Source organism: Miscanthus floridulus, chromosome 2, assembly GCF_019320115.1.
Source record: "Miscanthus floridulus cultivar M001 chromosome 2, ASM1932011v1, whole genome shotgun sequence".
Lineage (NCBI taxonomy): Eukaryota > Viridiplantae > Streptophyta > Magnoliopsida > Poales > Poaceae > Miscanthus > Miscanthus floridulus.
This window is the reverse complement of record NC_089581.1, coordinates 144,375,268-144,391,938: the sequence shown is the minus strand read 5'-3', so window position 1 is coordinate 144,391,938 and position 16,671 is coordinate 144,375,268. Positions and strand designations below refer to the sequence as shown.

At 47.3% G+C, this 16,671-nt stretch overlaps 1 protein-coding gene across 1 annotated transcript; it reads left to right on the top strand.

Moving 5' to 3' along the window:
* The first annotated feature begins 17 nt into the window (after positions 1–17).
* On the top strand, positions 18–1,437 carry LOC136531838 (CST complex subunit STN1-like). Its single transcript, XM_066524469.1, has 2 exons — positions 18–387; positions 830–1,437. The coding sequence occupies exon 2, from the start codon at positions 831–833 to the stop codon at positions 1,323–1,325; it is 495 nt and encodes a 164-aa protein (XP_066380566.1). The 5' UTR covers positions 18–387; position 830; the 3' UTR covers positions 1,326–1,437.
* Positions 1,438–16,671: the final 15,234 nt, after the last annotated feature.

The following is a 16,671-nucleotide window of genomic DNA, read 5'->3' as shown; positions in this document are numbered from 1 at the left end:
CTCAAATGGGCCGTAGCACGTCTCGCTCAGGCCTTTCCCGCTCCTTGCGCCCCGAACGAGAGAATGCCTCCTCGCCTCCTCCCGTCACAAAGACACCGCGCCGGCCACCCCTGGCCCCGTCCTGCCGTCCGGCCGCCAGCCCGCCACCGCGCCGGGGAGGCTTGAGCAGGCCCTCCGCACCTCCGCGGCCTCCCTCCGCCTCCCTTCGAGCAGGCCAGAACGGCAGCACCACGCCGGCCGCCGGCCGCCCTCCGCAGTTCCGAGCAGGCGCACCGCGCGCGCGCAGACCACCCCTGGCCCTGTCCGGCCGTCTGCCCCGGCGTCGCGTAGCCGCGTGGCCGCGTGACTCGTGAGTCGTCCGCCCCTGCCCTACGTGAGCGCTGAGCGGTGAGCAGATTTCTTTTTTTTTCTTTTTCACTTTCTCTATTCAATTTCCATTGAATATTTCAATTGGATTGAAAAAATTAAAAGTGAAGTCAGAAATATGGACGATGGATTTACATGATCGGTAGTTTTCATCGATATATAGAGGCCCTAGTCTTGAGAGAATCCTGGATCCGCCAACTGAACAGAAACCACCGCGTGGATTGATACAGGCCGGTGATAGCTACCTACTTTGGCATTCGACAGAAAATGGGAATCAGCAATGCAGATTGTTCCCGGGGATTAGGATAGAAGTCAATATCGGGATTAGGATAGCAGTCAATATGGGGACTAGGATAGCAAGTCAATATCAGTTCTTGAGGGGACGTGGAATTTTTCTTTTATGTTCATTCTGTTTTAGAACAGCTTTGAAGCTCATGTAACGTCACTTTCCTGAAATTCGCAGCATGGACCATCTTCTTCATCTTGTGCACGTCAAGATTCTTGCTGCGGACCTTCTCTCTTTAACCAGACAGCACACTTCACCACCGGCGTTTCTCCGCTGTGGCCGTACGGTTGCTCGTGCGGAGCTTGTTGGAATTGTTGTCTCGCGTGACCGCAGGGAGAAGTTCCTCAGCTTCGTGATCGATGATGGCACTGGGTGTGTACCGTGCATCCTGTGGTTAAACCACCAATACTTGAATGCTAGCACATCCTCTGGGTCATCAGAATTTGATCCTACTGCGGAGCTGGCGTTGAAAATGTCAGAGGAGGTGCGTCTAGGCACTCTTTTGAGGGTCCGAGGAAAGATTGCCACATATCGTGGTGCGATCCAGATTACTGTTAGAGATGTGGTTGTGGAGAAGGACCCGAATTCGGAGGTGTTGCATTGGTTACAATGTGTTCGCTTGGCCAAGGAGTGCTATGATCTGCCACCACCTTCTGCTCAAGGTGGCACTTGAATGGGGTTTATCATATGTAATATGTACAAGTTTATCACTGCACTTGCTGGAGACAATCTCTTCTAATGTGATCAAGTTGTGCATTATAAGCCTTGTTAATGAAATACATAAATATTTATATTGGTTGCCGGTGGTCAGGTCGTTTCTCAATGTATATCAGGTGATTTTTTCTGGTGTTAGCTCGTAACCTCCTTATACCCTCTAGGCAGGGTAAGGAGGTTGTTTTGATATTGATTATCCTCCCTTTTTCCCCCTTTATTAATGTTATGGCAAGTGGATTTTCATAACAATTAATACAAAGATTCCAGCTCTCATGGAGAAGAAAAAAAAAATATTAGTTCCACAGGATTTACTTTGATTTAGTACTAGCTAGGCTATTTACAAATTGCAATTGTGTTAAAAAGTCTAGTGTAGAGGCATCTAGTGGTAAGATTCCACACTTGGGACCAGACAATATCCATTTGCCCAGAGATGGTTGTGTTTATGTTTCAGTTCGAAGACAAACTTTTATTTTTGGTTCTTACTTATCAGTTTAAGTGTTTATTTTTCTGAATGGCACTATGACTACTATATCATTTCAGATTTTGTTCATTAAAGTATGTGCTTCAGTACTCAGCTAAGTTGCACGGATACGGATACGCATATCGGTATCGGAAGGATACGGATACGCGGATACGGCAATTTCCTAAGAAACCCGATACGCGGATACGTTTTACTATTTTTTTAATAAATATAGATAATAGCGCATATTAAAATTGTGAAAGAGTGAAAGTAGTAAATTACCTTGCAATAACAAGTACCAGCCAAAGCAAATACCAGAACTCCGAAAGCATCTCCATTCTTCAAATCTTCAATTGTCCATTCTCGAGTTCTCCAAGACTCCAAGTACTAGCACTGCTCATATTTGGAGACGCCATCTACTCTCTACTGCATACAAGCAAAGCAACAAGAACTGCACTTCATCAATACGAACTGCACTTCATCAATAAGACTAACTTCATCAATACGAACTGCATACACTAGCAATTTCACTAACAGGAGTAACAGAGTACAGACTAATACTGCATACAAGCAAAGCAACAAGAACTGCACTTCATCAATACGAACTACACTTCGTCAATAAGACTAACTTCATCAATACGAACTGCATACATTTAGCAGCACATCAAATCCATCTAAAAAAAAAACTAACCCCGGGAAGCAAGATGCAGCTAGCGAGTACGCAACGGACCATGCGGCGGCGGCGGCGGCGGCGGTGGGTCGTTGGGCCGTGGGCCGCGGGAGACCCGGGCCGCGGTGGGGGAGGAGAGGGAACTGACCTTGACCCGGCGTAGCGACGACGCAGCAGAGCCGGAGGCGCGCGGATCTCCGTCTGTCCGTCCGCTCCGCACCAGCCCAGCCGCCGGCGGCGGCGGATGGGGACGAGAGGGAAGAGGATTTGGCGGTCAGCGCGGCGACCTTCGCTCCGGCGGCGGGTGGCGGAGAGGGGCTGGCGGAAGCGGCACGGGCGACATGGGGTGGGGACGGGACGGGGAGGGGAGGTGAGCACGAGGCGGAGGCTCATCGCTGGCGGCCGGCGAGCGGAGGTGGAGGCGGAGGCTCGTCGCCGGTGGCCGGCAGGCGGCGAGCGGGGGATGCGCCGTCACCGTGCGGTGTTGCAGCGCGAGTCGCAGCCTCACGGTCATGCAGGAGTGTGGGCATCGCTGGCTCGGGCATCGGGGACAGAGGATATGTGACTCTGTTATTGGGCCGGGCCGTATCCCATAAGGCCGATACGTATCAGCCCACGTATCCAATATTCATGAAAATTATTAAAATTCGGATACTCCGACGATACGTATCCTTGGCGTATCGGACACGTATCCGTATCCGATACGTATCGGATACATGATACGCTCCTTCCTGGATGTATCCGTGTAACATAGGTACTCGGTATGGGTGCCTTGCAGGAAGTTCTTAGGATTCTTTACTCCTTCCTCCCATCCAATATTTTCTGGCAATGGTAGTACCATTCAACCTGCACCTAAAGGGATATAATAATTGATAGCATTATGGCTTCTGAGGAGTTTAGCAAGGCTTAAGCCAAGTGTGTGTTGGCCCACAGGATCACCGGCTTAGGTGAGTCGACCTCTCACCAGTCTTGTCGACCACGATAAACGTTGTTCGACCACACACTATGGCTAGAGGAAGAAGAAGTGAGGGAGAACAGAGCATACACACATAGCAGAGATACCAGCGTTGGCCAGAGCTCTGTATAGGAGATGGCAAATCTGAACTCTCTCTTTACTAAGTTGCAGTGGCAAACTATATATACAACTCTATCCATCTAGTCCTAGTACAGCTGTCATGCTGCTATAGTGACTAGATGAGATAACAGGGCTGACTCTAGCGCCTGCCCCTGCTGTGGCTATAGTGCGGCAGGTGAGCCGTTCGGCGCCTATCCCTGCAGCGGCTACAATACCATAGCAGGGTACCTTTTCGGCATCGCCTTCCCCTACCATGTGTTCACACAAGAGAGCAGTAGATTATCTAACAATTCTTCCCCTAATCCTACTGCTAACCCTTGAACCCCCTCCATGCCTATTATCTCCTTCGGCTCCGTGAGTCGAAGACGGCCGAGCGGCTTGGTGAGGACATCCGCGAGTTGCCGACTAGTTTCGATGAACTCGATGATGATCTACCCTCCATCGACACAGTCCCCGAGGAAGTAGAACTTCATGTCGATGTGCTTGCTCCGGTCATGAAGAACCGGATTCTTCGTGAGGGCGATGGCGGGCTGGTTGTCCACCATCAGTGCTAGTGGGTGAGCTTCCACTCAGGTCAGCTCGCCCAGCAGCCGATGCAGCCACACAACTTGGCACGCCGCTGTGGCCATCGCTACATACTCTGCCTCACACGTAGATAGCGCCACCACCTTCTATTTTAGCGATAGCCATGAAATTGGAGTCGACCCGAGGAAGACGAGCACGCCAGAGGTGCTCCCCTGTCCATCGATGTCCCCCACCATGTCTGCATCGCTGAACACAGTGAGTTATAGCCTACTTCCACCGGTCTTGGGGAAGACGATCCCCTGATCTACTGTCCCCTTGATGTAGTGCAGTAGCCGCTTCACTGTAGCATAGTGATCCTCTCTAGGATCCTCCATGAAGCGACTAACATAGCCCACGGCAAACGTAATGTTTGGCCTCGTGTGGACTAGGTAGCGTAGACCGTCGACAATGCTTCGGTAGAGTGTTGCATCTACCTTTACCATGGTATTGGCCTTCGTCAACTTCAGCTGCTCCTCCATCGGAGTCATGCATGGCTTGCACTCCGCCATGCCGCTCCGCTCTAACAGCTTCGAGGCATACGCACTCTGACCGAGCATGAGTGCCTCCTTCCCCTATCTCACCTCGATGCCGAGGTAGTAGGAGAGCACCCTGAGATCGCTCATTCGAAAACAAGCCATCATCTCGCGCTTGAAGTTGTCGATGTCCTCCGCACATGCACCGGTGACGATCAAGTCCTCCACATACACATCGACGATGAGCTCCTTTTTCCCCATCGCTGCGTGTAGAGCGCGTGCTCGGTTGTGCACCTCGTGAACCCAAGCTCGCCCAGCGTGGCGTCAAGCTTGGCATTCCATGCTCGTGGGGCCTTACATAGTCGGAGCACCCTGTGCTCCGCTCCCTTGATGGTGAAACCCAAAGGTTGTCTGACGAAGACAGTCTCCGCTAGCTTACCATTGAGGAAGGCCAATTTTATGTTCAGATGATGGACGCGCCAGTCCTTCGCTGCTGCCAAGGCTAGTAGCAAACAGACAGACTCCATGCGCACCACTGGTGTAAAGACTTCCTCGAAGTCGATGCCCTCACGCTGGACAAAGCCTCGGGCGATGAGTCGTGCCTTGTGCTTGACAATGGCATCATGCTCGTCTCGCTTGACCTTGTATACCCACTTCAGGCTGATCGGTCGGCATCCTAGAGGTGGATCGACGAGCTCCCAAGTCTTGTTTTTCTCGATTGCCTTCATCTCCTCCAGCATCGCCTGTTGCCAATCTCCATCGCGCTCAGCCAGCGCGAATGTGGGAGGTTCCTCTGTACTGACAAGCAACAGCTCTGGTTCATTGAGCAGCCGACCCACCAGGCCTGAGGGCCCTGTGCCACCGACGATGTCATCTAGCCTGTGGAACCACACCTCCTCACCATCGTGGAAGGCATCCACAAACTCAGTGATGTCACTTGGAGGTGAGGCAAACTCGATCCGTGTTGATGGAGATCCCTGTTCCGCCGGAGTGATCGGCACAGCACCTAGAGTGCTTAGCACCCTAGATGCAGTGCTCGGCACTACTTCTAGACCGCTCATCACCACTCCTGGAGTGGTCTGCACCCCTCCCGGCATGCTCGGCACCCATCTTACAGTGGTTGGCACCAATGCAAGACCCCTCGGCTCCACTACGGGAGTGTTTGGCACTAGTCCTGAAGTGGTCGCTACCACTACAGGACCTCTCGGCTCCACTACTGAAGTGCTTGGCACCCCTCCCGGAGTGCTCAGCACCTCCCTAGGAGTACTCGGCTCTATCACTGGAGTGCTCGGCACCCCTCCCAGAGTGCTCGGCACCTCTTCCCTAGTGTCTCCACCACCGTGGATGACCAAGTGCTCGACGATGAAGGTGCTGGTAAAGCCGCCAGCTTCCCCTATGCTCAAACTATTCTAGTCCTAGACCGTGTTCTCGTTGAACACGACGTCACACGAGACAAGCACCTTGTCTTTGCGTGGGTCATAGAGCCGGTACACCTTGGTACCCTCCGCGTAGCCTAGGAACACCATCGGTGTGCTCCTATCCTCTAGCTTGGTCAGGACCATCTTCGTCTTCTTGACATGGCCGATGCAGCCGAATGTCTAGAGGAAGGACACGCTAGCCTTGTATCCATGCCAAGCCTCGAACGACGTCTTGCCCTTCAGGGCCTTGGTGGGAGCGCGGTTTAGGATGAACACTGCCATGGTCACCGCCTCACCCTAGAACCTTGTCGGCATGCCCTTGGCCTTCATCATGTATCAAGCCATGCCGACCACCGTCTGGTTCTATCGCTCCACCACACCATTCTACTATGGTGAGTACGGCACGGTGTGGTGTCGTACCACACCTTGATCCGCGCAGTACGTAGCGAACTCCACCGAAGTGAATTCGCCGCCGCGATCAGTTCTCAGCACGTGGAGCTTCTTGCCGCTCTCGGCCTTCGTGGGCATATTGAACTTCTTGATCGCCGCCGCCACTTTGTTCTTGTTCATCAGGAGTTGTAGCCAAATGTAGCGGCTGTAATCATCCATGAGTAGGAGGAAGTACCGCCGACCATTGTTTGTGGCTAGCATGATTGGTCCACAGAGATCATCGTGGACGAGCTCGAGAGCGTTCGTCGTGCGATACTTGGCCGCCTTTGGGAACGGCAGCCTCCTCTGCTTCCTGACCAGGCAGCTATCACACAGCTTGCCTTCGTGCTCGATGTGGGGTAGCCCTCGGACCATCTTCTCCAGCCGACCAAGTGCGTCGAAGCTGAGATGTCCGAACCGAGCATGCCACAACCATGGTTCCTTAGTGTTCCTTGCTGCCAGGCACACCGACTGCTCCACCTTCAAGTTGAACAGGTACAACCTGTTCTGGGACCTCTTTACCTTGGCAAGAAGTCGCTGCTCTTGATATCTAATCCTAAGGACTCTGTCCTTGATCAGTACCTCACTACCACGCTCATCCAGCTAGCCAATGCTGATAACGCTTGAACGCAGCTGCGGGATGTAATATACATCTATTAGCGCACGGTGCTCGTTGTTCTGGCACCTAAAGATGATGGTGCCATGCCCTTGGATTGCCACCCTTGAGCCATCATCGAACTTCACTATGCCAGTCACATCGTCGTTGAGCTCGGAGAAGACTGCCTTGGAGCCCATCATGTGGTTGCTAGCGCCAGAGTCCAGGTACCACCGCTGCTCCTACTCGCCGCCCACACGTCCAAGGTGGACTTGGGCGCATGGTTCATCGAGGTTGACAGCCTTCAGAGTCTTCCCAGGCCCTTTCACCATCATCACCTCTCCCTTCTCCTCAGCCTCGACGTCATGTAGTGCACAGAACATCGCCATCAGGATAGTGGCCTCATCATCATCGTTAGCTTGTGCTAGATGAGCCTCAGCCTTCTTCTCCTGCTTGCGATTTGGGCACTCCCTTGCCCAATGGCCTATCTTCCCATAGCGCCAGCAGGCGTTGGGGTCGACCTGCTTCCTCTTCTCCAAAGAAGCCTTGCCGCGGCGCTTGCCATCACCACCGCGGCTAGAGGAGGCTACCCTAGAGTTCCTCCGAGAAGCCCACTCCTCTATCAGCAGCAGTTTGCTACTGTTCTTTATTGTTGTCGCTTGCTCCAGGCGCTCATCCACCGCTCGTAGATGGCCTATCACATCCTTAATGGTGAGGGTGGACAAGTCCAGCATCATCTCTATGGAGAGAACGATCTGGATGTACTTTGCCAGCATAGAGTGGAGGTACTTGGAGACCGCCTCCTCTTCATTGATGGTGACATCATGGCTCTTTAGTTTGCTGATGAGCATCTACAGGTGGAGGGAGAAATCCTCCACCGATTCACCATCCTTGAACTTGAGGTTGGCATACTCCTGCTTCAGAAGCTAGACTATCGCCTTCTTTGCACAGTCAGAACCGACGCGCATCGCTGCAAATAGCCTCCGACGCCTCCTTAGTAGAGCTTTTTGCCCCCAATGGTTCCCTATACTCCATCGGTACAGCAGTGAGGATAGCCTCCAACGCTGATATGTCATCTTCTTTATTGTCGGTGCCCTTGTCAACAGCATTCCAGAGGCGTCGGGCTTTGAGCTTGACCTTCATGGTCACCGACCACTCTCCATAGTTGGTGCAAGTCAGCGTCGACCAACTGGTGCCGCTGACCTCCCGCACCATGCGAACAACGACCTCCTGTCATGGCTGGGTAGCCACAACAGTGCCACTGTTGTCGCCCATCTCCAAATCATCTATCATCGCCAGCGGTTAGTCCGGCAACGGCACTTGTACGGCTCTGATACCACTTGTTGGCCCATAGGATCACCGACTCGGGTGAGTCGACCTCTCACTAGTCTTGTTGACCACGACAAACATTGTCTGACCACACACTATGGCTAGAGGTAGAAGAAGTGAGGGGAAGAATAGAGCATACACACCCAGCAGAGACACCAGCGTTGGGCAGAGCTCTGTATAGGAGATGGTAAATCTGAACTCTCTCTTTATTGAGTTGCAGTGGCAAACTATATATACAACTCTATCCATCTAGTCCTAGTACAGCTGCCATGCTGCTACAGTGACTAGATGAGATAACAAGGCTGACTCTGGCGCCTGCTCCTGCTGTGGCTACAGTGCGGCAGGTAAGCCATTTGGCGCCTACCACTGTAGCAGCTACAGTACCACAGCAGGGTACCTTTTCGGCGCTGCCTTCCCCTGCCATGTGTTCACACAAGGGAGCAGTATATTATCTAACAATGTGCAACAGCAAAATCACACTTTTTCTTTGCGTATTTGTAGAGAAGAAACAAGCTTCCTATCAACAATGAAGAAAGTGGAAATAGGTGATGTACACTATGATTGATCCGTGTAAGAAAAAAACTATTTTCACTGTTTTCTACTAAGGTTTCCAATGTCAGAAGTGTTCCAATTCTTGGTTTTATATATCACTAGTGCATCACGCGCGCCTTCGCGCGCGCCGGTGATTAAACGGATATCAAACTGTGCAGGTAATGGGGCTTATCTAGACTGCAGTACAAGCATAGCAATTAACGGTAAATGTAGCGTAGAGATAGCAAGTCTACTTATATTACATGGATGGATGCCATTGAGACGGCCTTGTTTTGAGGTGGAAGCATAGGGTAGTGTTCTAGAGACACTACAGCAGTGCATGGCATATGTCTAGAGACAGAGTTTATAGTTTGCCATATAGTTGGCTAGAGTGCAGGTAGCAGCAGGTAGGAGGCGTAGTTCCATAAGATTAGATAGTTGGATCCTAGACTATACAAGAAAGCTGACGATGAACTACAAAAGCGGACATATTATGCATACAAAAGATAGTCTTGTGTGGCGGTATAGCAACCTAGGCATCAAAGGTTCGAACTACCCTTGTAAACACCAATGTACATAGTGCTGAAGACGAGCTGGACTGTAGGCGCTGTGGCGGCCACACAAAAGGCGATGCACCAAGGGATGTCCCAAACTGCACAAAAAAGCAAATAGGTTGAGCTGATGACAAGAGCGGTGAAGGTGTCTTTCTAAAACTATGGCAACATGTATTTAAAAACCTGTTTCACTTTTTTTGATTCCCCAAAGAGGATTTGCGTCCAGCAGACTTGCCATGAGGCTTAGTATCCTGAGGTCTTGGCCTAGAAGAAGAGCATAATTATCATTGCTGAGAAGCTGCACAGAAGGACTATATCCTCATGTTCTAACTCATCAGTCTAAATAGTCTGCCAAACTATGTGAATTTCTGATCCATACTTAGTGCTGAATACCTTTTTGCTCGCCTATCTAGGGGGTCCTCAGAATGTTGCTCCTCTGTATCCTTATTATGTCCGGTCATCTGGATGTCGACGTTGAGTTGTTGAGAACTCTGATGAGTAGATTGAGCGAAGGTCATTTGATCCTATAGGAAAAGGACATCATCGACAGAGGTTGGTGATCATAGTCAACAGGAAGTTTGTATTCACATTTGTCATGTGTGAGAATGTAACTCTAGCATTAGCATTTGCGGTGTAAACTTGAGGGGGGAAAAAGAAATGATTTGTGGATACAAAGAGGACAAACCTCCTTATGAGTAGACTGGTTGTCAAATAGTTTCCTCTTTGCACCTTTGTTTTCAACATGTGTCGATGACTTTGCGGGGCTGAGAAACATAGCACGCATATACGATTGTATTATAATACTCAGCAACACCACATGAAGCAGGGGTATGAACAGGTTGAAGTTCTACTGAGAGCTGCATAGGTAAGGAAATCAGCAAATATCAGTGTCTGTGAATGGTAATTCTAGATTTAAACAGTAAGTTGATGGAGCAAAAGTAATCAGGTCCATCAATGTCACTAACTGGTTTTGTTGGAGTAGGAGACTCGGTAGGTGGCGCATCTATCATTAAGGAAGATGGCTTGGGTGTACTAGGCATAGCGGTTGTAGCTGGCATGACCATCAAGGTTTTTGGTGGAGGAGGAATCTTGCTGGTTCCTTCAATTGTTAGTGACCTTGGAGTCGACAGACGTTTCTAGAAATCTTCCATAATATACTTGACCTGGTATTCTCTTGTAGTCTTTGAATAGTAAGATTCGCTCGTTAGGCCTACAGCAAATGTATACTTATTTCCAATAATAGCTGTTAGTCCAAGAGGTGTGCCACTCATTCTATTAGGAAGGTGAAAGAGAGACTCGTAGCTTTTCTTATCGAGCTGCTAAGCAATATCGTCAAAGCAGAAGAACCAACCGTCTGCAGTGTTGTCTGTAGCAGCGAAGGCCAATTTGTACCTGCGAAATGGGGAATGAAAATGACTGGTTAAGAGTGCTGCTCAATCTTAGGAATAAACAACGGTGTAGTGTGTATGAAGAGGTAAGAAAGTAGGGTTACCTTGGCATAAAATCTAAGGATTTACAACCACCGCACCAAGGCGCACCGCCGACCTGATCAGAACTAGATTTTTTGCATCCTCGGCAGCCTAGATACCACCATGAATCGTCATCTGGCACAGCCGTAATTGTGACTGTGCTGTGAAAGCCTGATTGTTGTGGAAGGAAACATGCCAAAAGTATATATATACTGTAACATGCATCGATTTGGATTAGTAACCCAATGCTTAACAGTTTATAGGACATATAGGGAACTCATAGGGATCAACTGCATTTAACTCATCAAGTGACCTGTGCTCTATGATGATTTGTTCGTCCTCTTGCAGCTGCGTTGGTGATGAAGGAGGCAAATCTATTGGGAAGTGCTAATCCTGAAACCTAAATTTCAGGAAACCGTCAATAGTAAAATTCCCATACAATATATAATGAAGGATGCAAATTACCGTGTACAAGCACGACACTCACCTATTATAATATGGTTGAGCCTCTGGTATGGGAGGATTTAGATACCAGTGGCAGGCGTTGTTTCCAGTCACATGTGATACTCCTATAATTTTTTTATGTCTCAGCTATGGGTGCACGCACGCTAAATTCGATGCTAAATAAATTAGGGATGGTAAGAAAATTTACTCTAGAACTCTTTGGGGACGCAACCTACAAATAAATAGACAATTGCCCTTGGATTACTGTCATTGTAGATAGAATCAAGGTTGAATGTCGTGCTTCGCAATCCCCATAACGTGACCCTAAGCTCGTTGTCTCTGGAAATCGATGAACACAAAACAAAGAACATGCAGTCAAGGGTGTGAAAGTTAAAGGCGAACGTGCAATACAATCACAGAGCACTTACTTTAAGTCTTGAATAATTATGTCCTGGGTCAGAGTCGATGTTGCCTGTCCTGTTAAACGCGTTGGGACTGCTCGATGCACTTTGATGATAACACCAATAACATATGTGCATACCATATAGAATATTAGGAACTGCCACATTTAGGCTAGAGTGTATGATCTACGAAGGAGCTTACCAATAAAATTCGGGTGCTCTCTTATATGCTGATGCATTTCATTGAAAGGGACAACTATATAAACAAACTGTGGGAACATGTCTGAGGGGATATCTTCAAGTACCACTCTAGTGTAGCAAGTGAATTCAATCATGCTATTTCCACGAACAGGCTTGTAGGAATACTTAGTGTTTTTAACCCTAAACCTGCTAATGGTGTACACCTTGCCAGCCTCTATGAGAGGGCTTTTGTCTTGCACTTCATCTCTTGGAATTTCAGCATACATAACACCTCCTTGCAATAATTTTGTACAAGAAAAGGCGTATTACATGGAGCAAAAAGAAATGTAGGTACATAAAGCTCTGAAGTAAGGCCATAAGCAGGTACACTATATTGAAAATGTAGACATAGATAGGAAATGTTATAAACCCACACCTCTTTATTAGTGAGAATGAGGTCAACATGCAGGATAGGGCCATTCTCATTCCTACCAGTGAAATTCCACTTTCTGATAACTCAAACACAGACAGAAGCCTGGATGTCTCTTGGCTTTAGATTTGCTAAGAGTGTGGGGATAGGTGTATGAGCCATATCATGCACCTGTAAAAATAGGAAGAAGATGAATCTCTGACATGACAAAACTGGGGAACTGTGGTGAACACATTAAGTTAATAAGGTGCAACTAAATGTGTAAGGAAGGACAATAATTATGTATGTACAACAATGAAGCCTACCATGCATAGGTAGCAGACCAGACAAATGGAGAGGAAGACATGCTAATACACACACACACAATGAACCGGTATATCAACATATAATACAATCAGTAAATACTCAAAATGATCTGTCATGTACTTGGCCCAACATATGGGACACAAGCAAGTATTTCTTTGTACACAATATTCTTGGTTTCATCTGTACAATTTCCATTTTCATCCTCTATCAGAATTTTGAGCCCCTTTTTCGAACTTACACATGAAAGAGCCACATAGAGCTGCCCATGTGTGAAAATTGGCTTTCTAAGATAGATGCCAACGTAAGAAAGCATCTGGCCTTGGCTCTTGTTAATGGTCATAGCATAGCATACTTTAATTGGGAACTGGCGTCTATGGAGAACAAATGGCCATCTTGTATTTTTTAGTGTTAGAGAAATCCGAGGGACGAGGATAGTCTGACCAGCGTGGGTACCCGTCATAATGCGTGCCTCAATAACCATGTCTCCAAGAGTAGTGATAATCAGCCATGTACCATTGCAAAGGCCATCAGATTGGCTTAAATTCCGTAGCAGCATTATAGGGACACCCACTTTAAGAATGAGTCGGTGCCGATGGAAATTATTTCCATTGAGAGAGTTTAGGAATTCAACGGGATACAATAGATCATATGCATCATGAGTGCCTGGAGGCTTTCCTGTTTTGTCACAGCTCAAATATTCCTTTTCGTCATAGGGGAGGAGAGAAACAACATGTGCGTTAAGTGTTTCGGCCAAATCATTGGTAGGTGTTAAGATGGCTCGGTCCCTAAGGTAGGAGGAATCAGAGTAGTTGTTCTACAAATCTGGATAGATTGCATGAACTATGCACCTGATGTTATCCTCTTTAGGCATCAAAAGCAAATCATGAGGTATTTTGATCCATGTAGGCTCACTCTCCCCTTCTTTTGTAAAAGAATTTACTCTACCATCCCCAACATCTAAAATCCAATGACTAAAATCAGACAACTCTTGACGAGCCTATGAATCCAAGCCCAAAGAAGACAACCTCATATTCTTAGTAAGGGTAAGAACAGTAACGGACGACCACAATGGAGAATTGACAATAGCGGCGTTGATAACCTATGCTGGAGTCCCACCCTCAATGACAGGTAGTATCTGCCTTAAATCACCACCAAGAACAACAACCTTGCCTCCAAATGGCAGGTGGGCTGCTTCAGAACAGTTTTGAGACTAGATATCCCAAAATGTTCTATCTAGAGCCTCAAAAGCTGCTCTATGAGTAATAAGGGCCTCATCCCAAATTACTAATGATGTTATCTGAATCAACTCAGCTAACATAGTACCTCTCTTTATGTCACAGACAGAGGTTTCATCTAGATCACAAGGTATCTTGAACCGGGAGTGGGCTGTGCGACCACCAGGCAGTAATAGTGCTACGACCCCCGAAGATGCAACGGTAAGAACAATCTTCTTCTGTGATCTTAGATGTGTGACAATACAATTCCAAAGGAACGTTTTGCTAGTACCACCATAGCCAAAGACGAAGAAGAATCTAGGTTCTTCATTTGTAACCCTATGGACTATAGAATTGAAGGCAACAATTTGCTCATCATTGAGTGATGATAGTAAGTTTGACTGATTAGATGAGCAAAGAACGTCATATGATAATTCTTCTTCAACCAAACGGTTTGTGGAAGAAGAGCCAGAAGCACTTGTTCTATGTGGAAAATTGAAATTGTGTATATTGCTACCACTTTTAGCAAATAAAGCAGTTAGATCATCAAGCAAGCGATTCCTAATGTCATTGTCTGGCATCTGGTAGTTTTGGTTACCAATCATGTCTCTGAACTGGTATTGAATGTCATCAGCTAGGAGCCTCCAAACCTTCTCAAAAAGGCATACTCATCTCCAACCTCACAAAAGAGGAGCATGGTAACAAAAAGGTTTCTTAACTGTCTAGAGGTTGCCCAAGCAACAGCTTCATCAAAAGCACTGTACCACTCCTGGTCATCACCAAGAAGGCCACGGGCCCTGCATGCACTCCTAAAAGTAGGATGGCAGATACCCTAGAAGGATCGAAGCTCTTCATAACTTGTGGCTCCTCTGACCACCAACAATAACATTCTTAGGAAGTACCGGTCACCAGCCGAAGGATGAACATAGTGGATATGACCTATTTTACCGATGTTGTGACACCGCCGTTCCCATGTCCTAGAGGTCTCTTCCCATCTCCATTTAGAAGGAAAGTCACAATAAGTTAACTCCCTGCTCTGAGAATGGGTTTGATTAGCAACAAACCACTGAGTGAGCATTGTCCTGCGTAGGAATTCCTGTGAGAGGATGCGTGACATATTGGCTTTCACATGATATGTAATCAAATTTTCATTGGGTAGATGAACCGGCAACCTTTCTACAGATGGATAGTGTCTATGGATATCATAGCCAAAGACTCTCCAACATGCATCTTGCTCACATATATACCGGCAATCTAAATATTCCTTAACCTCATTAATAGTTCGACTCTCTTGATCATAGGGGGCATCTACACCGTCTCTAACTCTTTGGAGGTAGACCCTGCTACAATCCGGTCCCTTAGTCACATATTTGAAGAGGTACTTAACAAAGATGCTCTTGTTACACCATTCTACATTAATGTGAGCCGAGTACCTCTTGAGCAAGGACAAATTATATGGCACAACCCATGAATTATCCAGTCTCTTGCCTCCTTTGCTAACAAATAGATTATTCGTGCATCTTCTGTACACTGCAAATCCATTTTCATTGACCAAAGTTTCATCTTGGTAAGGCTTTGGAAATCTTTTTGAACACCTGCTGTTTTTCATGCAAGGACAACTCATATTGTACCTTCCACAAGGACTGTGTACCATGTGTTCTACTACAAGAGCATATCCTAGTGGATCTTCCTTTGGATCGGGTATCTCAACGCTAACAAAAGAATCTACATACGGTAAAATTGGCTATGAAGTGTCGGCAGACACCCAAAGAATGATGTGGGCATGTGGCAGACCATGTTTCTAGAACTCAACTATATGGAGAACTGCAGCATACATTAAAAAGTGCGAATGTGAGATAGCGACATAGATCACACAGAAGACAATGCGCATGTGAAGACATGACATCAATAAGAAAGAATAGGCTATAACAGCCAGCGCAAAGGACTGATAGGATGGATTTAGAAATGAGCAAACATATGTCAACGATAATCTGGAAGAGGACAGGTAAATTTGTGATTGTTGTAGAAACAATCTAAAAGATGAGGAAGGACACAAGAGGAAAGAATAGGCCTGATATTAATACTTGCACTACATGGACCAAAGGCTTTTCCACTGTTAATATCATGCAATAGGTTTTCAAGCTTCATATTAAAAACTCTAACAATTATGTCGGCTCTATCACTAGGCTTCTGTCCTAGTTCAATGATACCCTCAGCTATCTTAGGCCACTTGACGTTGCATGTGAATGTCACAAAGAAGTCAGGCGAACCATGAACCCTGCATATTGCAATGGCATCATTATAGTTCTGAATCATGTACCTCTGGCCTCCCGTGAATGAGGATGGCAAAATAGTCATTTTCCCCATCTGGGTACCGTCCACGCAGCCACGGTCTACAACATCGGATATACCCTAAATGTTCTCAACTCGAAGATCACTCTAATTATCCAGAATGTACCATAATCTGCTTTCATCTATAGCTGTTCTAGCATCAACCTTGGCCTGACTAGATAGAAGACCTTAACAAAGATATGGATTTGGCTGATTCCGTCTATAATGGAAATTGTAACAGAAGTAATCCCGCATAGTAACCTTATTGCGAGCGTTTGTCCTAGTTGGCATGGCACCATTATACAGAACACCAATCTGGTATCCATGCTCACCATACGGGAATAACAAAGGATATTGTAACACCATATAGGCAGGATGCAAAGAAGATATCTACTGCAGTTCTCCAAAGCGTGTTTGAATGACTATATCACG